The sequence below is a fragment of the Balaenoptera borealis genome, assembly GCF_965194805.1.
Source record: "Balaenoptera borealis genome assembly, chromosome: X".
Classification (NCBI taxonomy): Eukaryota; Metazoa; Chordata; class Mammalia; order Artiodactyla; family Balaenopteridae; genus Balaenoptera; species Balaenoptera borealis.
Window position 1 is genome coordinate 111,265,413 of NC_138881.1, and position 23,147 is coordinate 111,288,559.

Genomic DNA, 23,147 nt, shown 5'->3' on the forward strand with positions numbered 1-23,147 from the left:
CAGAATAGCCAAAACATTCTAGAGAAAGAAGAAAAAAAACTGGAAGAGTCACACTTCCTGATTTCAAAACTAACTAGAATGCAACAGTAGTCAAAGACTATGTGGTGTTTCATAAAGACAGATATATAGATTAATAAAATAGAATTAAGAATCCAGAAATAAGTGCATATATTTATGGTCAACTGATTTTCAACAAAGGTACCAATTTAATAAAGGAAAAAGTCTTTTCAATAAATGATTCTGGGACAACTGATATCCACACAGAAAAGAATGATGTTGGACCCCCTTCTTACAATCTGCACAAAAAATAACTCAAAATAGATCATGAACTTTAATGTAAGAGATAAAACTATGAAACTCTTAGAGGAAGATACAGGAGTAAATCTTTGTGATCTTAGGTTAGGCAAAGCATTTACGAGAGACAAAAGAAATGACAGTTAAATTGGATTTCATGAAAATTTAAAACTTTTGTGCTTCAATGAACATCACGAAGAAAGTGAAGAAGCAACCCACTGAATGGGAGAAAAGTACTTGCAAAGTATAAATACAATAAAGGACTTGTATCTAGAATGTACACAGAACACTTAATACTAAAAAGAAAAAATAACAATTAAAAATGGCAAAGGATCTGAATCAAAGAAGACATTCAAATGGGCAATAAGCACATGAAAAGATGCTCAACACCATTACTCCTCAGGAAAATGCAAAGCAAACCCACAATAAGGTACCACTTCACACCCATAAGATAGCTGGGTGTGAATGGGCAGTGACTGGTAGTGGTTTTGGATTTCTTTTTAGAGCCATGAAAACTTTTTTGGAATTTGACAGTGGCAATGATTGCACAACTTTGTGAATATATTAAAAGCCACTGGACTGTACACTTTAAAAGGGTGAATATTATAATGTGGAGTGTGTCTAAATAAGAAAATAACATAAAAAGTATCATAGACTTAATACAAGTTAAAACAGGGCTTCCCTGGTGGCGCAGTGGTTGAGAGTCTGCCTGCCAATGCAGGGGACACGGGTTCGAGCCCTGGTCTGGGAAGATCCCACACGCCAAGGAGCAACTAGGCCCGTGAGCCACAACTACTGAGCCTGCGCGTCCGGAGCCTGCGCTCCGCAACAAGAGAGGCCGCGACAGTGAGAGGCCCGCGCACCGCGATGAAGAGTGGCCCCCGCTTGCCGCAACTAGAGAAAGCCCTCGCACAGAAACGAAGACCCAACACAGCCAAAAATAAAAATAAAATAATAAATAAATTAATTAAAATTATAAAAAAAAAAGTTAAAACAGTAAAACTTTTAGATAAAACAGAAGAAAATTTCCAAGATCTAGGGCTAGGCAATTAATTCTTTTTATTTATTTATTTATTTATTTATTTATTTATTTATGGCTGCATTGGGTCTTTGTTGCTGCACACGGGCTTTCTCTGGTTGTGGCGAGCAGGGGTTACTCTTCATTGCGGTGCGTGGGCTTCTCATTGCGGTAGCTTCTCTTGTTGCAGGGCACGGGATCTAGGCGTGTGGACTTCAGTAGCTGTGGCACATGGGCTCAATAGTTGCGGCTCACGGGCTCTAGAGCACAGGCTCAGTAGTTGTGGTGCATGGGCTTAGTTGCTCCGCAGCTTGTGGGATCTTCCCGGACCAGGGCTCGAACCCGTGTCCCCTGCATTTGCAGGCAGATTCTTAACCACTGCGCCACGAGGGAAGTCCCAATTCTTTTTTTAAATTGAAGTATAGTTGATTTATACTATTGTGCTAATTTCTGGTATACAGCAAAGTGATTCAGTTACATATATATATATATATATATTCTTTTTCATATTCTTTTCCATTATGGTTTATTACAGGATATTGAATATAGTTCCCTGTGCTATACAGTAGGACCTTGTTGTTTATCTGTTTTGCATATAGTAGTTTGTATCTGCTAATCCCAAACTCCTAATTTATCCCTCCCCCACACCCTTTCCCCCTTGGTAAACACAAGTTTGTTTTCTATGTCTGTGAGTTTGTTTCTGTTTTGTAAATAATTTCATTTTCATCATATTTTAGATTCTACATATAAATTATGTCATATGATATTTGTCTTTCTGTTTTTGGCTTACTTCACTTAGTATGATAATCTCTCGGTCCATCCATGTTGCTGCAAATGGCATTTTTTCATTCTTTTTGTTGGCTGAATAATATTCCATTGTGTATGTGTATATGTATGTATAGGTGTGTGTATATATATATATATATATATATATATGTATGTATATATCACATCTTCTTTATCCATTCATCTGTCGATGGACATTTAGATGCTTCCATGTCTTGGCAACTGTAAATAATGCTGCTGTGAACATAGGGGTGCATGTATCTTTTCGAATTAAGAGTTTTCTCCAGATATATGCCGCAGAGTGGGACTGCTGGATCATATGGCAACTCTATTTTTAGTTTTTTAAGGAACCTCCACAATGTTCTCCATAGTGGCTGCACCAGTTTACATTCCCACCAACAGTGCAGGAGGGTTCCCTTTTCTCCACACCCTCTCCAGCATTTATTGTTTGTAGACTTTTTGATGATGGCCATTCTGACCAGTGTGAGGTGATACCTCACTGTAGTTCTGATTTGCATTTCTCTAATAATTAGCAATGTGGAGCATCTTTTCATGTTAGCCAATTAATTCTTGACACTAAATCATGATCCATGAGAGGAAAAACTGATAGACTGGGACTTCCCTGGTGGCGCAGTGGTTAAGCATCCACCTGCCAATGCAGGGGACACGGGTTCGAGCCCTGGTCCAGGAAGATCCCACATGACGTGGAGCAACTAAACCTGTGCGCCACAACTACAAAGTCTGCGCTCTAGAGCCCGCGAGCCACAACTACGGAAGCCCGCATGCCTAGAGCCCGTGCTCCACAATAAGAGAAGCCACCGCAATGAGAAGCCCGCGCACCGCATTGAAGAGTAGCCCCCACTCACCACAACTAGAGAAAGCCTGCACACAGCAACGAAGACCCAACACAGCCAAAAATAAATAAATAAATAAATTTTTAAAAACTGATAGACTGGTGGAACTCATCAAAATTAGAAATTTTGGGCTTCCCTGGTGGTGCAGTGGTTAAGAATCCGCCTGCCAATGCAGGAGACACGGGTTCGAGCCCTGGTTTGGGAAGATCCCACGTGCCGTGGAGCAACTAAGCCTGTGCGCCACAACTACTGAGCCTGCGCTCTAGAGCCCACGAGCCACAACTACTGAAGCCTGCGCGCCTAGAGCCCATGCTCCGCAACAAGAGAAGCCACCACAATGAGAAGCCCGCGTGCTGCAACGAAGAGTAGCCCCCGCTCGCTGCAACTAGAGAAAGCTGGCGCACAGCAATGAAGACCCAACACAGCCAAAAATAATAAATAAATAAAATTAAATTTAAATATTTTTTTAAAAAATTAGAAATTTTGCTCTGTCAAATACCATGGGAAAATGTTGAAAAGACAAGCAATGAGCCAGGAGGAAATACTGCAAGCAATACAAGTAACACTCAAAGCTCAACAGTTCAAAAAAAAAAAAACAAAGAATCCCATCAGAAAATGGGCAAATGACCTTCTACCACAGAGGGCCTACAGATGGCTAATAAGCATGTGAAAGGATGTTGAACACCATTAGCCATCAGGGAAAGGGAAATTAAAACCACAATGAGATATTACTACACCCCTATCAGAATGGCTAAAATAAAAAAATAATGACAACACCAAATGCTGGAAAGGATGAGGAGAAACTGGATCACTCATACATTGCTGGTGGGAATGTGAACTGATACATAGTCATTCTGGAAAACAGTTTGGCAGTTTCTTATAAAACTAAACATGTAATCACCAAACATCCCAGCATCCGCATTCTTGAGCATTTATCCTAGAGAAATGAACACTTAGCATCCCACAAAAGCCTATACAGGAATGTTCATAGCAGCTTTATTCTTAACAGCCAAAAACTAGAATCAGCCCAGATGTCCCTCAACAGTTGAATGGTTAAACAAACTGTGGTACATACTTACCACGGATTACTCTGTAGCAATAAAAAAGAATGAACTATTGCTATAGGCAACAGCTTGGATGAATCTCTGACTTATGCGAATCATAGGAGGCACCCCAAACTAGCTCTCACTCCTAATCCAGCAGGACCATGGTGCCCCAGAATTCCAGACCTAAAGCCACTAGTGGCCCAGAGACCTAAGGTGCTCACTATTAAAGCTGCCAGTTTGCAGGAGACCACTGCCTCCCTCTAGGGCCCTGAAGCAGACGTGGATACGCTGTCCCCAAAGCTCTACCTGGGAGGGCAAGGTCAGAGTCACTAAGAAGCAATCTGCCATTTAATTATGGCAAGAGTTTACCTTTTTTCCCAGTGGTATTTATCTTTCTCAGACCCAACTTTAGCTTCTGACATTTCAATCGAAACTCCTATTTCTTCACTATTTCTACCTGCTTGAAGTTCTGGGAGAACAGCTGTTTTTTTCCTTCAGGTTTCTTGTACTAAGCTAAATTCAGAGACCACCAAGGTGTGTAACCAAAAGCCAAGTGATATAGCTGCACAGACCTCGGGCTTTCTGGCACTTGGATATCTCCATCTTAGGCTCCTTGCAGAAAAGAGCTCCTCTCTATTAACCAGAAAGAGTTGCATCCTGGACTCAGACCTCAGCAAACCAGAAGAGCTGGATGTCTGTGGTCCCTTCTTTGCTGCAGGAATGGAAATCTGACCTCTGTGACATTCTCTAGAGATGTTCCCAGCCAAAGGTCACAATCTGAGACCCCACACCCAGTCCCTTGATCTTGGAAGCAGAACCTTCCTACTATGAATAATGGTTTCATCGCTATGGTTTAAAAGCAAAACAAACATGACATTCAATGGGGAGCATCACAGTCTTGCTCATTCCAATCCAACCATATTTTTTCAAAGAGCAGAGATCGTCAGTGTAACTGCTAACTTCCATGCATACAAATCCTGTATGCAGCCTTTAACTGAGCCTTCTTCTGAACTCTAAAAACGATGAGCGGGGGCTTCCCTGGTGGCGCAGTGGTTGAGAGTCTGCCTGCCAGTGCAGGGGACACGGGTTCGAGCCCTGGTCTGGGAAGATCCCACGTGCCGCGGAGCAGCTGGGCCCGTGAGCCACAACCACTGAGCCTGCGCGTCTGGAGCCTGTGCTCCGCAACAAGTGAGGCCGCGATAGTGAGAGGCCCGCGCACCTCGATGAAGAGTGGCCCCCGCTTGCCGCAACTAGAGAAAGCCCTCGCACAGAAACGAAGACCCAACACAGCCGTAAATAAATAAATAAATAAAATTTAAAAGAAAAATAAATAAATAAAAACGATGAGCCACTTTCCTACAACAGGGTTAGGCAAGGTGCCTGCAACACAGGACTCCCTCGTTGAGGGATGAGCTGAGCTAATTTGGCTGCATTCAACAGTCTAGCCAAGCCACACACCTTCAGCTCCCCCCAAGTCAAAAGTATACCCGCTCCTGAACAGGAGAAACTGTTGGAAACGAAAAAGTGTGATTTTAGTCTCATCCTAATGGATCTTGTGACATCCAGGTCTCTAAGCTCCTCAATAATAATTTTTCAAGGCCATCTGGAATAAACAGAAGTCCCACTCCAAGCTGCATGTATGCAAATTGCGGCACTTTAAATGGATTTTGTCCTTAAATGCATAAACCAAAAAGCATGCAAACAACTGGATTAGAAAAGCAAGGTTTTTTTTTAAAACCTCTCTAATTGGCATTAAGTCACCAAACATTGTCAAACACATATCACTTGCTTAATTATTTTGTGTGCACATGTGTATATCTTTATAACTTCATAAACATATAAATGAGAGGGAGATGCAGATTTAATGTACACCCATATGGCGATAAATACAAAAGCTGCCAGAAGATTGTAAAATGCTATACTAATGCTAAAATGATACCTTTTTTTTCTTTTGCTTTGCTTCCAAGTCACAAAGAACAAATTGAGAGTAGAGACACTAAGCCTGGATCCTTATGTAAAAGGAGACATACACACAGACCTTTTTGTCCTGCAATGCAAAATGTTTTTTAAATACCTTTCTTCGGCTCCATATTCTCCTATTAGTCTAATTATCTTTCATTAATCTCATAGTGTGTTTATGCATAAAATCATTTCTGCATGTCCATTAAAATTTTTATTGAAGTAATTTTTCATAAATAACCTACTATGCATCATTCACACCTATATGCTTCATTTCAACACTGCTTTAGGCCTTCCCTGGTGGTGCAGTGGTTAAGAATCTGCCTGCCAATGCAGGGGGCACGGATTCAAGCCCTGGCCCGGGAAGATCCCACATGCCACGGAGCAGCTAAGCCCGTGCACCACAACTACCGAGCTTGCGCTCTAGAGCCCGTGAGCCACAAATACTGAAGCCCACACGCCTAGAGCCCGTGCTCCGCAACAAGAGAAGCCACCACAATGAGAAGCCCGCGCACCGCAACAAAGAGTAGCCCCCTCTTGCCGCAACTAGAGAAAGCCCGCACGCAGCAACGAAGACCCAACACAGCCAAAAATAAATAAATTTATTTTTTAAAAAACCCACTGCTTTAATGAGTTTTAGTTGGCCTATTACAGTCATAGAACATACTGAACCACTTTCAGCAAAACCAATCACAAAAATAATAAATATGTTTGCCTCTAGTGTATATGGCAAATAGGATCAAACAGTTTTTCAACCTTCAAGGTGTTGTGGGAGTTAATCTTCTACGTAGCAAAATCTCAGCCATGAGGCATCTGCTGAGGTGGCCATCATCCCAAGGTCAAACTCCTCTGGTTGTATTGGGCATCTTTTTACCATCCTTCCAAGCCTTCAACCTAATTTCTTTGCCCTCCGCACTATGTCTGCCAGCCTGGTAGGCCCATGCTAATTTGCACATTCTCTCAAATGGCTCTTTTCTTTTTTTAATTTTTATTTTGTAATTTAAAAAAATTTTTCATTGGAGTATAGTTGATTTACAATGTTGTGTTAATTTCTGCTGTACAGCAAATTGAATCAGTTATACATATACCTATATCCATATATGTATATACATGTATCTTTTTTAGATTTGAATGGCTCTTTTCTTTTTTTTTTTCTTTTTTTTTTTATTGGAGTATAATTGCTCTACAATGGTGTGTTAGTTTTTGCTTCATAACAAAGTGAATCAGCCATACATACACATACGTTCCCATATCTCTTCCCTCCTGCATCTCCCTCCCTCCCACCCTCCCTATCCCACCCCTCTAGGCGGTCACAAAGCACCGAGCTGATCTCCCTGTGCTATGCGGCTGCTTCCCACTAGCTATCTATTTTACATTTGGTAGTGTATATATGTCCATGATACTCTCTCACCCTGTCACATCTCACCCCTCCCCCTCCCCATATCCTCAAGTCCTGAATGGCTCTTTTCTAAAGCTGCCTCTTCCAAAGGAGAGAGAATGGTCACTCCTATGGGAATTTGCTACTCTCACTTGGTTATTTCAGTAATAAGACACTTCTATTATCTTCATGATAAGCCCCTGGCATAAGAGCAGGCTTCAAGATTCATTTTCTCTGGGACCCCCTCACTTGAATTTGAGAGAAAGCTTTATTTCACTGGCTCCTCATAACGCAAGATTATGTGAGCTGCCCTGGCTGAACTCATTCACAATGCCCTCCAAAGGCTGTGTCTACACAGACCAAAGGGAGCAAAAAAAGCAATGGTCATTTATAGAAACAGGCCAGGTCAGAGCAGTGCAACTGACATTGCTAATGAGGCAACTGCCAACATTCCAGAAGGAGTAAGATGCTTCGGCCTCTTACAAATCTTGTGAAGTGGGTGCACCATATTTTAGGCCCACACGGGGCATAAATTAAAATACAGTTGAGGTCTTCATTTTCCTTATCTGGAAAAAAAACCCAAATCTTTCCTCTAACCTAACTCCTTTCTTTTCTTCCCCCTAAAACATAATTCTTCTGTGTAAATCATTGTTGAAAGCATTTACAATATCTTGGATATCTAAATCCTTGTTTAAGAGGGGAAAAGAAGAGCTGCAGAATTTACCTTTAGAGAGTGATTTTTTTTTTTTTATTTTTTGGCCATGCCACACAGCATATGGGATCTTAGTTCCCTGACCAGGGATCGAACCCACGGTCCCTGCATTGGAAGCATGGAGTCTTAACCACTGGACCACCAGGGAAGTCCCTAGAGAGTAATTTTTAGTAAACATTTTAAAAGGTGCTTTAAAAAATCAGTTAACATGTTGGATCCTGATATCTCCAGATAGTCACTGCAGGTCTCCATTCCACTTAGTTTGTATAGACACACAGCCAAAAAAGAGGGTAAAGGCTTTTACTATGGAGAACAGTATGGAGGCTCTTTAAAAACCTAAAAATAGAGTTACCATATGATTCAGCAATCCCACTCCTGGGCATATATCCAGAGAAAAGTCTAATTTGAAAAGACACATGCAGGCTTCCCTGGTGGTGCAGTGGTTGGGAGTCTGCCTGCCAATGCAGAGGACACGGGTTCGAGCCCTGGTCCAGGAGGATCCCAGTTGCCGTAGAGCAACTGGGCCCCTGCGCCACAACTGCTGAGCCTGCGCTCTAGAGCCTGCGAGTCACAACTACTGAGCCCGTGTGCCACAACTACTGAAGCCCATGCGCCTGGAGCCCATGCTCTGCAACAAGAGAGGCCACCGCAACGAGAAGCCTGCGCGCCGCAGCGAAGAGTGGCCCCCGCTCGCCGCAACTAGAGAAAGCCCGTGAACAGCAAGGAAAGACCCAATGCAGCTAAAAATAAATAAATAAATTTATCTTAAAAATTTCTTTAAATTAAGAAAAGAAAAGACACATGCACTCCTATGTTCACAGCAGCACTGTTTACAATAGCCAAGACATTGAAGCAACCTAAATGTCCATCAACAAATGAATGGACAAAGATGTGGTACAATGGAATATTAGCCACAAAAAAATGAAGTAATGCTATTTGCAGCAACATGGATGGACCTAGAGATTACCATACTAAGTGAAGTAAGTCAGACAAAGACAAAAATCATATGATATCACTTATATATGGAACCTAAAAAAATGATACAAATGAGCTTATTTACGAAACAGAAACAGACTCACAGACACAGAAAACAAACTTATGGTTACCAACAGGGAAAGGGGTGGGGGGAGGGATAAATTAAGAGTTTAGGATTAGCAGATACACACTACTATATATAAAATAGATAAACAACAAGGACCTACTGTATAGCACAGGGAACCAGATTCAATATCTTGTAATAAACTGTAATGGAAAAGAATCTGAAAAAGAATATTTATATGTGTATGTGTGTGTGTGTGTGTGTGTGTGTGTATGAAACTGAATCACTTTGCTACACACCAGAAACTAACACATTGTAAATCAACTATATGTCAATAAAAACAATAAATTAACAAAGGATGGATGGTAAGGGCTTTTGGAGATTTGTCTGAGAATTTAGTAGACATTAAAACATATCAGACACGCCATGTGGCCCAGTTGGTTTTAAATGCCAACTCCAATACTGACTGGCTGTGTATATTTGGGCAGGTTATATATCTCATCCAATTATCTGTTTTCTCCTCTTTAAATGGGTTTTTTACACATCTACCTCAAAGGGTTATTTCGAGGATTAAATGAGAAAAATATATGCTATGCCCTTGGCACAGCACCTGGCTCAGTAGGTATCCCAAAACACTAATACATCTTCATGGAAAGTCAGGCCAAGCTACATGGGTCAAACCATCACTTTACAGCACTTCTCTTTGCCTAAGTCTTGGAGTTCTTCACTTTTTCTTTGGTTGTGTTCCAATAAAACTTTATTTACAAAAATAGGTGGAGACAAGATTTGATTGGAAGTTTGCAAACCGCCGTACAGATAATATGTGTAGTGTAGATGTTACAAACACTGTGTATGTGTGTGCATATATATACCTTAGATATGATTTTTCTAAAGTTTGATTTGGTGTATTTTTATGAGTTTGCTGGATATCTGTATGTTTGTGTGAAACAGCCCTGTGAATGTTCACCCAAACGAACCTTGGAGAAATGTCTGAGTATTTTATATGTGACAGAGATTTTTTTCACAAAGGACAAGTTCTTCCATTACTGCTACATAATTTGCCAAATGCAAATATTTTTATAGTCCTCTGAAGACGCAAAGGTTCCCCAAATGGGTAATGATAGCAAAATGTGAGTAATAATCATAGCCATAATTTTTTTAGCACATATTACATGCTAGGTGCTGAATCGTTGATGTACGTTATATAGATGCTAACATGGAGTTCTTCACTCTTGCGTGTGAATTAACAAGCTTGATGTGGTCGGTGAAGGATTCACAATACTTCCAAATATATCAGACTACTAACGATCCTTCTCGTACACTCAGATATGGCCTGATCCCTTGTTCTTTCTTAAGCACTGCATAGTCAGAATGGTCTATATTTACTCACTGAAGTTTTTCCAGACCAACTTTACAGCTTAGTATATGGTCTATTTTCAAAAATGTTCTGTACGTGCTTGAGAAGAACGTGTATTCTTCTAAATGGATGCTGGTCTTCTATATTGAGTTTGTTAACCATGTTGCTCAAATCCTCTGTACCCTTACTCATTTTTTGTTCATTTCATCTATCAATTTCTGAAAGCGGTTGGTAGATTTTACAATTTCTCCTTATAGCTCTGTCAATTTTTGCTTTATATATTTCAAAACTATGGTATTAAGTGCATACAGGCTTAGAATTGTTATCTGAAGAACTGAACATTTTATCATTATTCAGTGATCCTGTTTATCCCCAAGAAAGGCTTTGCCTTAGTTAATTTAGCTGCATCAGCTTTCTTCTGGTTAGTATTTGCATAGTATATCTATTCCAATCCTATCCGTGTCCTAATGTTTTAGCTTTGTCTCTCATACACAGCATATAGCTAGATTTTGTATTTTCATCGGTTGTGATAATCTATGTCTTTCAACTGGTGAGTTTAGTCAACTTCTATTTATTGTAATAACTGAGGAGCTGGTTGCCAAGATCAAAGGGCCTTTTAAAAGTACCTCCATGTTTCCTGGCTGTAACCTGGTCACTCTAGTCAATTTCAAAACACTCTTTGCTTGCATTCACTCTCTTGTAGGAAGTTAGCAAAAGTCCAATGATCTCCATGAATGAATTTGAGCTGATACTATACAGTTATGGGAAAAAGTCAATTAATGCAAGGAATAGCACACACAAGCCTAATCCATTTGATGTAAACCAATGCATTGCACACGGTTCAATTGCTCTGTATTCCTTCAGAAAAGTGCATGGAAGTGATTCATTAGAACTATACTCTTCACTGGGACTTCCCTGGTGGTGCAGTGGTTAAGAATCCACCTGCCGCTGCAGGGGACACAGGTTCAAGCCTTGGTCTGGGAAGATCCCACATGCCGCGGAGCAACTAAGCCCATGCGCCACAACTACTGAGCCTGCACTCTAGAGCCCGCGAGCCGCAACTACTGAGCCCATGTGCCACAACTACTGAAGTCCACACACCTAGAGCCTGTGCTCCGCAGCAAGAGAAGCCACAGCAATGAGAAGCCCGCGCACTGCAATGAAGAGTAGCCCCCACTCGCTGCAACTAGAGAAAGCCCGTGCACAGCAATGAAGACCCAACATAGCCAAAAATACATACATAAATAAATAAATTTTTTTTAAAAAAAGAACTATACTCTTCACAAGAAAAAGACCAATTCTCTAAGGCTCACTAGGGCATCCCTGCTGGTAAAATTCAAAAAGCAAGCACAGTGAATAAGAAGTCCTTTTTGCAGACATTTACATCGGGAAAGAACATGATTCTTGACAATTCAGAGTAAATGAAGTGCAAATTATTCTCTTATAATATATCCCAGAATTGAAGCTTAAATTGTGACTAAAAAAGAACCCACAGTTTAATCAGAAAAATATATTTATTGGTAATTCCCATGAGCTCATATTTGATACATTTATATCATAAGATAACAAGTTCAAAACTATTGCTAAGTTATAAATATGGAATTTATGCCGAATTTGCATGTATTGAATTTTATTTTGAATTTGCATGTGTGACTGTATTTGAATATTTATAATATTCCAGAAAAAGCACAGTGGAATGTGCAAGACAGATTTATTTAGTGTAATGCTCTGAAATGTGTCAAAGTCTTCAACACTGTTCTTAGAGGCAAAATGGCAGAAATAACAAATGGGATGCAATAAGACCAACTGAATAACCTGCAAAGTCCAATACCTAGCAAAGCTAGGAAAGCTCTTCTGCCAATAAATGTTTTACTAAAGTTTAGACAAATATTTCTCTAAGCTTACAATGACTTTGTATTAGAAGACATATACCATTAATTAGATTCTTCATTACACTTTAATGGTAGAAGGAACATTCCCATCCATATCCTTTTTTTCTCTAAACTCAGTGACTAAATATCTCATCTTGGGACTTCTCCGGTGGTCCAGTGGCTAAGACTCTGCGCTCCCAATGCAGGGGGCTCGGGTTCGATCCCTGACCAGGGAACTAGATCCCGCACGCATGCCGCAACTAAGACCTGGTGCAGTCAAATAAATAAATAAATAAATTTTTTAAATATATAGGGGGAAAAAATAAATGAATATCTCATCTTATCTGGCGCAGAACGTTGGTATTAGCTTTCCAAGTGTGAAGCACATTCTTTACGCTGTCAGAATAACCTGTACCTAGAATGTAGTCTCCATGGAGTCTCAACAATGAGATTCTGAACCTCACTGTATTTAGTGGCCCCTCAGATACCCAGAGCAGTTGAGGAATGAAGTGTTCTAGTCAATTTACAGTTAACCAGGGGCAATGCTATTATGAAGTGAAACTGCTCTGGGGGGAGGCTGCTCCGGCAGAATACACTCCCCTTCTCTCCTGGATGAGGGCAACACATGCACTAACTGATCTAAGCTCTCAGTTGTGGACGTTTAGAACTACAGCCCTTCTCCAACCCCAAGACTTTGCTCTTCCAGCCAGACCATTAGCTCTGGTGTCAGTTCATTTGAAAAGAGGCTCACGAAGATTCAAAATCCAGGCTATCTTGGGTGGCTCTGGCTGAGCAGAGTAAGCCTTTTATTTCCAACTGTGTGCCATTATTAATTTCCAGTTTCATTTAATTTTTAAACAGAGCACAAGCAATAGCAATCCACTCGAATGTCTCTGTACTGTACTGGTATAAGAGTTTCATGGATTCCTTGGAATATGATAAGAGCCAATCATCAGAAAAATCAACAGCTGATGCCTGACTTATCACCTCTGCCTTTCAGTCTGTGAGTTTATTTAGCTGAGGCTGCTTTCCTCATTAAGGACTCCCAGAATATCAAGAGGCTAATGAAATAACCAGCCATAGTTTTAGAAACCAAGAAGCAGACTGTGTAATTTATCACAGCCATTATAAAGCATCATTTTTAAAACTGTTAATATTTACTTTTACTATGAAAGTAATGCATACTCATATAGGAAATTCAAATCCTTCAGAGAAACAGGAAAAGAAAATAAGTCACTAATTGATCTATGGATATCTCGGTATTTTTCTTCCATTCTTTGCCTTTTATGCTTAGATTGAGAGGGGTGGAAAGATGATTTGCCTCTCTCCTTCCTCACCCCCTCTCTCACATAATTGTAGTCATACTGGGCCCATAACTGTCTATCTCTTTTTCCCTTAGCATTAAATCACTACCAATTTTCTATACTCTAAAAAGGACATTTAAATGGTTTTGAAATAATCCCTCAAGTGGACGTACTGAGATTTCTTGAACCATTCTCCTATATGTGGATGCAGATTTTTCCGATTTGTTGCACTTATGAATAACTCCAAATAACTTAACAAATAATGGTAGCCTCCTAAGATACCATTCTCATATCACCCTATGCTTTTCCCCCATGGCGCTTCTCACAATTTTAAGTAATGAATTATTTGTTTCATGTCTACCTTTCCCACTCTGTGAAGCCAGGGACCACATCTACCTGGCTATTTTTGGACAGATGAACACTTCTCATTTTTATGTAATCATAACTGTCGATCTTTTCCTCTCTTCAAACAGCCTTTTACCTGGCTGAGAGTTCCACATGTGAATTGCAGCTATCACTTAAATAATAATGCCAATTGTGAATTCAGACTAACTGGATTCACAGACTCCTACATATACAGCTAAGTCCTAACCTGTCCAGAGGCCCCATTCTCACTTCCTTACAAGCCTTGGCCACTAGAAGCCTAGGCAACTTAGACCGGTCACAGTTCTCGGTATCCTCCCAGCCCCAAGCAGATCGCCTTCTCAACCTCTCCGTTTTGTCAATGGTACCACCTCAACTCCAGACTGGAAATCAGGGCGGTACCTTTAACTGGACTACAGCCTTCATTTACTTTTATGTTTTTTACATCCCTGCCATGCAAGAGCTTCTCATACTCACTGGGGTTCAACCTCCTTGTTGCCATTCCAGGATCTCTACAATGAGGTTCCCTAACCCTCCCCCAGGCATGAACCTCCTCAGGTCTGGCCAGCCCTGGCTAGGTGAGGTGACTTGACCTCACGATGCCATGAGGATGCCACGCCCACCCACAATGCCTCCTTTCTTCTAAATACAACCCACCTATTCCTAGAAGCCTTTCCAAACAGATCTCTCCTTTTTCTGGCCTGCTCCTCATACTTTAGAAAGGAAAGGGACTTAGAAAGCATCTCCTTTAAATCTCCCATTTTACAGAGGGGGATGGACTTGCCCCAAGTCACATGTTCCTCCCCAGCCCCCCACCCCCCATCTATACACGACATAGTTCTGCACTTTACCATCTAATCTTAATGAACTTGAGGCTGAAGATGGTGACCTTGACTTTTTTGGATTTATCTAGGCTCTAATCTCCCCCAACTGCTAGCACTGGGCAGAGGTCACGATACTTACTCCACAAAGTTTGCTGATTAGACCTAAACTGTTATATAAACAGATGGACTTTTCTCTATTTTTAAAACATATTCTGGTAAAGATATGACATTTTAAAGACATTATTGATATTCAAATCATTTTCAAACAAAATCCATCTTTACTAAATATCTAAAACACCAAATTATTCTGTTCTACTGTAAGCTCTGTGAGAGCAAAGATGACACGTCTTCCCTGGAATATAATGGGCAGTTTTGCAGAATTTTGTTTAACGAATGACAGAGGGAAGAGGTGACTATTCTTTAATGTCATTTCATGCTACCTACGTTGACGACAGATATCTAGAAAAGACGAGCTCTAACATTCTTATTGCCACGTAACAGCACTAATCTAAAATTGCTATTAAGGATATCACATTCTGAATAGCTTTTTATACCACCTTGAGAACTTCGAGCTTTGTTGGGTTGCCAACAACATGTTTGCCATCTGGGCAAAGACGCTAACTACTACGGCTGAAGTTCTACAGATGTTATCACGGTGAATTTCTCGCCTTCTCCTGAGAAATACGTGGCAGGGGAGTAATAACAGCTCTTAGTATCCTCTTAGCATCCCCAGCTAAGTGAAGCTACGTCTATGAGAACCCAGTGGCCTACAGCCTGAGGGACCAGAAGGACGGCATCGCTGCCTGGATCAATCCACTCACTCGCTGCCTTGCCCTGTACCAAAGTCTGTCGTGTTGTCCTGCTTCACTGCAGGAGGGAAGGAGTGGAGCGTGGGCATGTGAGCCATGAGCAGGCTTGTGCACTACGGACTTCTTGCTAAGACATGGCTCTATCAAAATGGAGCCACCTTGGGAATTCCCTGGCGGTCCAGCGGTTAGGACTTGGCGCTTTCATTGCTGGGGTCCGGGTTCGATCCCTGGTCAGGGAACTAAGATCCCACAAGCCGCACACGGCCCCAAAAAAAAAAAAAAAAAAAGAGCCACCTTTAAACAAGAAAGGGAAAGAAAAGGAAGCCTTTACCACAAGTATTAAAAAGGAGTGACCACAAAGAAGACAAAAGAAAGAAAGAGAAAAGGCTATGCTCCATGTAAATGCCTTGTGGTCCTTTCCTGTCAGTGATAGCCTAGTGGTTTCTAGGTGACGATTAATTACTCTTCCGTAAGACTGCTGCAAAACGTAGAGATACTAAACGTCTAGGATGCAACGTGATTATGACGATCAGACTCTTTGACTTGGGTAGCCATGGAACCTGACCTTCCCCTGCCGCCAGCCGCCGCCCGAGTGTGCCAGCCAGCGCAGTGCCTGGGGAAGAAGAATGAGGCTGGTGCAGTTTCTTGGTGCCCAATTCTGAGTTCCTCCCACAGACCCAGTGATGCACTAGAGCTGGCTACAAACGGAGGGAATTTGGCCTGAGAAAAGCCTGCAGAATTCGGGAGTTTGAAGAGCTGGTGAGCAACCATGTTTTGACACATTTTCAAAAACAGTCTTGGTAATTCTAGATTGAGCAGGACCTTTCTCTGGCCCCTAATAGATGCATGAAATGCAATTTCTAGGTTTTCTGAAAAGAAATACGATTCTTAATAAACAATTTGTGCCTTCTGCCAGCCAAGCACTCTCTCTCTTTGTCCTCTCCAGGCAACATGATGGCAGCCGTTTCCACTCAGCAGTTATATATCACTCGAGCACTTCACCATCCGCCGAGGCAGGGAAGCATCTCGAATGTAGCAGTGGGAGCAGGATTCAGGTCTTGGCTTGCAGCCACGGTGGCCTCTCATGCCCCCCCCCACCAATGTGGATGGATGGCTGTGAGTCAAAAGGTGGCCCTTGTCGCCGCTGAGGCCTCTTCCTGACGCTTAGTCACCAGGCCCCCAGCGTCCTCCCATCCTTCTCAGCTTTGTAGTGATTTCTGACTAGGCAATGAGAGGCCCCTTTGCCACCCAGCCACGAGACCTTCTCCTGGTGAGCATAAAACCTCAGGGAGGTAGAAACCTGTTTTTCTCCCAATGGCTGCGGCAACCCTGGTCCAATCACTCGTGCAAACACATGTGTAAAAATGCCTGGAAACGGTGATGATGTAGGTGATAACAATACCAGTGAACATTCACTGAGTGTTCATTTCGTGGTAATGACTCCCATGAAACACCTCACTGTGCTTTCACAAAATAAATAAATTTTAAAACACCTTGTTCATGGAGTCACAGTCAACAGAGCAAGGGCTGTGGAAGCAGCCAGAGCTGGAGTAAGGTCCCTGCTGTGTCACTAAAGAGCCCAATGACCTTGAGAAAGTCCTTCAATCCCCTTGGGCTTCTGTCTCATGGGACAAATGGGGAGACTTTTGCCCATTCTGCCTTCCTCCTATACATAGTGCAAGTTTACAGAGAAATACCAGAGATAAGGGATGGAAAAGCTCATCAAAAACTGGAATGCACTCTCCACAAGACAAGGCTGGGACAGACTCTGGTCCAGGGTCATACAGCTGGTTCATGGCTGGCCTGGAACGAAGGCCCAGGTGTCAGGACTCCCAGGCCAAACAGACTGAGCTGCTGTTCCGCTCAGCTCGGTGGCGCACAGAACCACCAGCAGCTGGCATGGAAGCCTGCTCCACACACGAACTCCCCATGGCTGACTTTCGCATCTCCCAAGACCAGCTCCTCGGCCTCACGCATCACCACCAGCGCAGCTGCCTCTGTCTAAATTTTCAACACCCACACACACACTCTCTCTCTCTCACTGTCACACACTTGTGCATACCTTCTCTCACACAGATTATCAGAATTCACAGAACTGCTCCTGTAAGCAGGGATTTGTCAACATCCTGGGAAATTCTGGAACCCTCCGGCTATGACTACTCTTCAGGATGAAGATTTCTGGAGGTGGGTAGGAATTAAGGAAATAAAAGAAACGCCCTTGGGATAGCCATGTGTTTCTCTAGCAAATTTTATTTCATTTTGGTGAATACTGTAAGATCCAGTAATTCTGACTCTTTTAAAAAGTGGTTTTTCTTCTGGGCTTCCCTGGTGGCGCAGTGGTTAAGAATCCACCTGCCAATGCAGGGGACACGGGTTCGAGCCCTGGTCCGGGAAGATTCCCACATGCCGCGGAGCAACTAAGCCCGTGCGCCACAGCTACTTAGCCTGCGCTCTAAAGCCCGTGAGCCACAACTACTGAGCCCACGTGCTGCAACTACTAAGCCCGCGTGCCACAACTACTGAGTCCACGTGCCACAACTACTGAGCCCGTGCACCTAGAGCCCGTGCTCCGCAACAAGAGAAGCCACCGCAATGAGAAGCCCGCGCACCGCAACGAAGACCCAACACAGCCAAAAATAAATAAATAAAATAAATAAATTTTTTAAAGAAGTGGTTCTTCTTTTACTAGACTAGATGGCACTGTGGTATCACCCTTTTGATGATCAAGAAAATCTTATTTCATTTCAAATAATTTTGCTTCCATTGGGGGCCGTCCAAGAGGCTGAACCCTCCCCTTGAGGGGTCCTGGTTATCTTATGGTAAATTTCTGAAGTAATCTGCCAAGAGACCAGATACACAATCAAGACCACAATAATAATGTGTGTCTACAGATCCTGTCACACCCTGACCTACATGTCCAAAAGGATTTTAAAAGGCACATGTGCCCTGAGGAATTACAAACAGGGCCGGGGAGTCCACAGTGGCCAAGACTTCATTTTTACTCCTGTGCCACAGCCATGGCTGTGGAATTCAATTTTTGCCCTCAAGAGCTTTTTACATCACCACCCCTCACAAAACCTACAGGCTCTATCAGCAAGAGGGATTACTTTCAATATTGCCAAACTGTTTACGAACGTCTTAAACACCAGAGTCTTGTGGTGACAATGGCTTACACAATTCTCACAACAGACTGAGGCAGCAACCTTCCTAGGGTCAAGGTTCTCTTAGGTTGGGGGAAAAAAAAAAACGGTTAGTGCTGGAAGGGAAATGAAAGTTCAACAGATTCTCCCAGAATTCCAGCATTCAAAAAGGACACTGTAAACTGAGGGAAGGGAAAGTGAGTAGGGGGTGAGGTTTCCTCTAAATCTCAGTGGTGACCAGGAAGTCGGAGGGCTCCACTCGTCTGGAGCTGGGCAGAAGAAACTGCCCGGCTCTGGCATTCCAAGAGGCATCAACAAAATATGGCCATAGCCCTCACCATGAGGGGTTGGGGAGGCAGAGGAGGGAGTGGGGAGCCTGCCCAGGGAAGCAGCCTCCGGGACCCTTGTGGTCACCTCGCTGGGGAGACAGAGAGCATGGCCATGTCAACGAGACTCTCCTTGTCCATTCCCCGGACTGCCTGCCGCAGCCCACATCTGTTTTAGGGAGAGTCGCAGAATGGGAGCCCTGACTGGGGCAACTGCACCCCAAAGAGTCCTTCCTACTACCCCCTTTATGGCACTCCATGACCTCCAGCAACTGGGCATTGCAGCTGGCTGGAGGAAAATGCCCTAGCTTCAAAAGCAAGTGGCTTTTCATAAAACAGCTCTTTCCGATTCAGCCCTGGGTTCCCATCAAGTTGGCTGGCGGCGCCCTGCTCTGGGGCTCAGAGTTTGTAAGTCAGGAGAGGTTTCTCAAGACTGAGCCCCACATGGGATCCGGGGCAGCGTTCCACCTGCCCTTCGACCCGCGGGGTGCCCCTCGCACTCGTAAAGCGCCGCTGATGCCCGGCGTGCAGCCAGTAGTGCGGGGCGCAAGCTGGGTACCACGAGCTCTCTCTGGGTGTCCGCAAACAGCCGCAGAGGGACATTCATTCGCCCAGGGAGAGCAGAGCCAGTGGAGAGAAAGGAGGAGGGAGGCGACAAAAGTCAGGAAAGAAGAGAAAGAACAAAAAGGGTTAAAGAAAGAACGAGAAACAAAGTGAAAGAGGAAAACGGAGGGAAAAGGAAAGAGCGAGCGGCCAGGAGCTGACAAGATCCCATGCACGAGAAAGAGAAAAAGGCAAATAGAGGAAGCGAGGGGAAAGGCAGGGGGAGGGGAAATGCGGGAGCGGGAAAGAAGAGAGAGCGAAAGGAGGCTTGGGAACCTGGGTGCGGAGAAAAGAAGCGAAAGGCTGGAGGGGCTCAGGGACGCGGCACTCAGAGCGTAGTTCTTTCGGGCCCTCCAGTGCGGAGTCTGCGTGCTGTACCCTGTCCCGGCGGCGGCCGGGGGGCGCTCGTCCCGGGCCTCCTGGCCGCTTCCCCCGCGCGCACTCCCAGCCGCCAAGCAGGCCAACCCGCGGGCAGACAGAGGAGCCGTCCCAGGTCGGAACGGACGAGCTTCCTGCAGCCGCCACAGCGCCACGAGCGCGCGCGCCGGGGCGCCACCACAGGGGCGCCGAGGTGCTCCCTGGGTCGCCGGCAGCGGCTGGCCGCGCCTCCCGGCCCTCCGCCCGCCCCGGCCCGGGTCCGCTCCCACGCCCCAGGGCCCCGCTCCGCCGCGGGCGCGCACTCACCTGGACGGTCTCAGCCTGGCGTCGCGCCTGCCGTCCACCACGGCGGGCACGCAGCTGGTGAGCTCGGTCCAGTCGGCGTGCAGTCCGCAGCTCCAACCCGTGGAGAACCTGGAGAAGAGCCAGGTCTCCCGCTTACCCGGCCGGTGGCAAGTGCATTTCTTCTGACCCACGCGGCATTCGCACGGTTGCTCCAGCTGGATATTGCGCACCAGGTGGCGGCCGAAAGTGGTGCCTCCAGTCTTCTGGATGTGCAGGAACACGATCAGGTCATCGCCCTTGATGTCGAAGTCTACCTTGCGCAGGAGGTCGCCGCGGCTGAAATTGTAACGGGGCACGAACCTGGCGGAGCTCTCATCCTCCGAGCGGTACGGGTCCGGCATCGGGGAGCTGAACGCCTGCAGGCGGAGGAGCTGGCATTCTGTGCCGGGGCACACGTATTGGAGGACGATCACGGCAAATAGGAAGAGCATCACCAAAGCCAGCAGCAGCTTGTTGGATTTCTCATCCATGTTCCCGACGCTGGGGGAAACCCAAGCTCCTTACGTCAATCCCGCAGCTCAGCCCGCGCTCGCCGTGCGCCCGTACCGCCCCCCTCCCCCTGGCGCCGCCGTTGCGCCCCTTTCCCCCTCCCCTCGGCACCGAGTACTCCACCGCGGCGGCGGCGGCGGCGGCGGCGGCGGCGCCCTTCCCCGCTTCCTTCCTTCCCGGCAGGCTCAGCGCTGCGGCTTCTGCCGCACACACCCCCCTCCCCCCGACTCCTTCCCGCTGGCCGCCTGCCCTCTCCCAGCGCCAGAGCTCTCCGGAGCCGCTTGGCGGGGTTTCGTACCCGTGGGACCCCGCCTGACCCGGTTGCCCCACTCCTCAACTCATACCACGGGTCCGAGCCCCCGCGCGTCTTGTTCCACTCTCGGTGGCTCCGTGACTCCCATCCCCATCCTGCTTCGCCCGCCGGACTCTCCCGGGCGCTTCTGCCCCCCAGTCCCCTTGGCGCGCACGCCGCCGCCTCCTCGCCTGCCCGACTCTCGGGCTCCTTCCCCGTGCGCCCCGAAGCCCTGCTCTTGCCCGCATCGGGTTGCCCACCTTGGGGGACGCCTCAAGGGAGCTCGGAGCCAGGCGTTCGGAGTTACCCTGGGGGAAGGGGGTCCGCCGGCAGCCCGACTTGCTAGCGGAGACGCTGCGCTACGGGTGCCCGCGGAAGCGCGGGGAGGGAGCCGCAGCGTAGCCAAACGCGCGCCGCGCCCCTCCGGAGCCCCGGAGCCCGGCCGCCGCGGGCCAGCCGGAACTTTGCGCCTTTCTCTCCCCTCGAGGCTGCCTTCCCTTCCCGCACGGCTCTCGCGCGCCCTGGCCCGGGAGCGCGAGTCCCGCTTTCGCCTAAAACGTACCTGGCCAAGGGACCGAAAATCTTGGAGAAGATCGCGCCGAGCACGTGCTTCAGCGAGTGGCCCAGGGCGGCCAGGCCCCGGGTGAGCAGGGCCCGGCAGAGGGAGCCCAGGTCCCAGCGTCTCCTGAGGTCGTGCATCCGCCTGCGGCGGCCTCGGGCCAGCAGCGCGAAGAGAGGGGCGCGCGCGGCTCCCGCCAGAGAGGAAGAAGCCTTTAGGGGCTCGTCCAGGAGCGGCTGGGAGTTGAATCCGCGAGACACACCCCTAGGAGGGCCCGCGCGGACTGAGGCGGCGACTGATCCGGGCCGGCTTGCTGCCAATTCGGCCTCTACTCTGGAATGCCGGCGGGGACAGGTGGTGCGGGCGGGCGCTTCTCGCTCCGGTTGCAACGGCGGCCCGAGCGCCCGGGCTGCACACGCAGGCAGTGCCATTACCCCCTTCAGGCAACTCAGGGTACTTAGGATCTGGAGCGAGCTTGAATTTATGTAATAATGCCTCACGCCTAAGAGCTCAAACCACTTAACAAGCAGAGGACCTGGGTTTTCTCCTGTCTTGGGGGACGGAGGTCACTCCAGTGAGCACATCAGTACACTTTGGCCTGTAATTTCAACCTCCCCTAAAATAGCAAAGGCGCAAATTGGACCTTTTCCCTCTCTCCTTGCCAATTTCCATTCTCCAACGGAAACGGGGGCATTTTCTGAAAAGGTAAGTCAGCATGAAGGAAAAGCATGACCAAAAAACGTTTCAGAATGGGAATTTGAGCTTTTTTAGAGCAGGGACTGGCCCTTACTCCCCTCTTCTTGCTCAATCCTCAGCATCAAGCCCCGTGCCTACAGGAAGGCTTCACTCATATAAGGTGTATTAAAAGGAACGTACATGACTAAATACTACATCAGAGGGGGGCCATCTAATCCAAGGTGATGTGACAAATGAGGAAACTGAGGCCCAGAGAGGGAAAGGGACGTGCCCAAGGTCACACAGCAGAACCTCAGCGTTTGAACCCAGGAAGCCATCCATTTCCTAACAGCACCTTTTCTAATAAATAGGTGCAGACCATCCTCAAGCCAAGCGTCCAAAAGGCTCTTTTCGGATGCAGGACTAGCAATGTAAGGATTAGCAAGAGAAGAAGGAATGTCCCTTTAGGACAAGGTCCCCAGGACTCAGAACGCAAGACCGTCCCCATCCGATTGTTCGGGTGGAGCTTGCTGCATACCGGGAACTGGTATTTCCGTGAATGAGTGCCCACCGCTGTCTAGTCCCACCGCTGCAGAAGGAGCACGGGGTGGCAGCAGTGTCTCAGAGCAGCGCTGTCTGGGAGGTGGGGGCCGGTGAGATGAGTCCCTCCAGAGACAGGCTCTCCCACGATCTCCCTCAGAACATTTGGGCCCCTCACTGAACCCT

At 46.0% G+C, this 23,147-nt stretch overlaps 1 protein-coding gene across 5 annotated transcripts in view; it reads right to left on the reverse strand.

Moving 5' to 3' along the window:
* Positions 1–23,144, reverse strand: part of HS6ST2 (heparan sulfate 6-O-sulfotransferase 2) — a 299,939-nt gene extending 276,795 nt beyond the window's left edge. For 2 of the 5 annotated variants that reach the window (XM_082377891.1, XM_082377892.1), the window contains exons 1-2: positions 21,750–23,143; positions 20,368–20,886 (exon numbers count right to left, since the gene is read on the reverse strand). In XM_082377891.1, the coding sequence (XP_082234017.1) occupies positions 20,368–20,886; positions 21,750–22,177 (947 nt within the window). In that variant the 5' untranslated portion in view covers positions 22,178–23,143. Of the gene's footprint in view, positions 1–20,367; positions 20,887–21,447; positions 21,467–21,749 lie in introns of those variants that run through there. The other 3 variants (XM_082377890.1, XM_082377893.1, XM_082377894.1) reach the window with 3 other exon arrangements.
* Between the last annotated feature and the right edge of the window lie 3 nt (positions 23,145–23,147).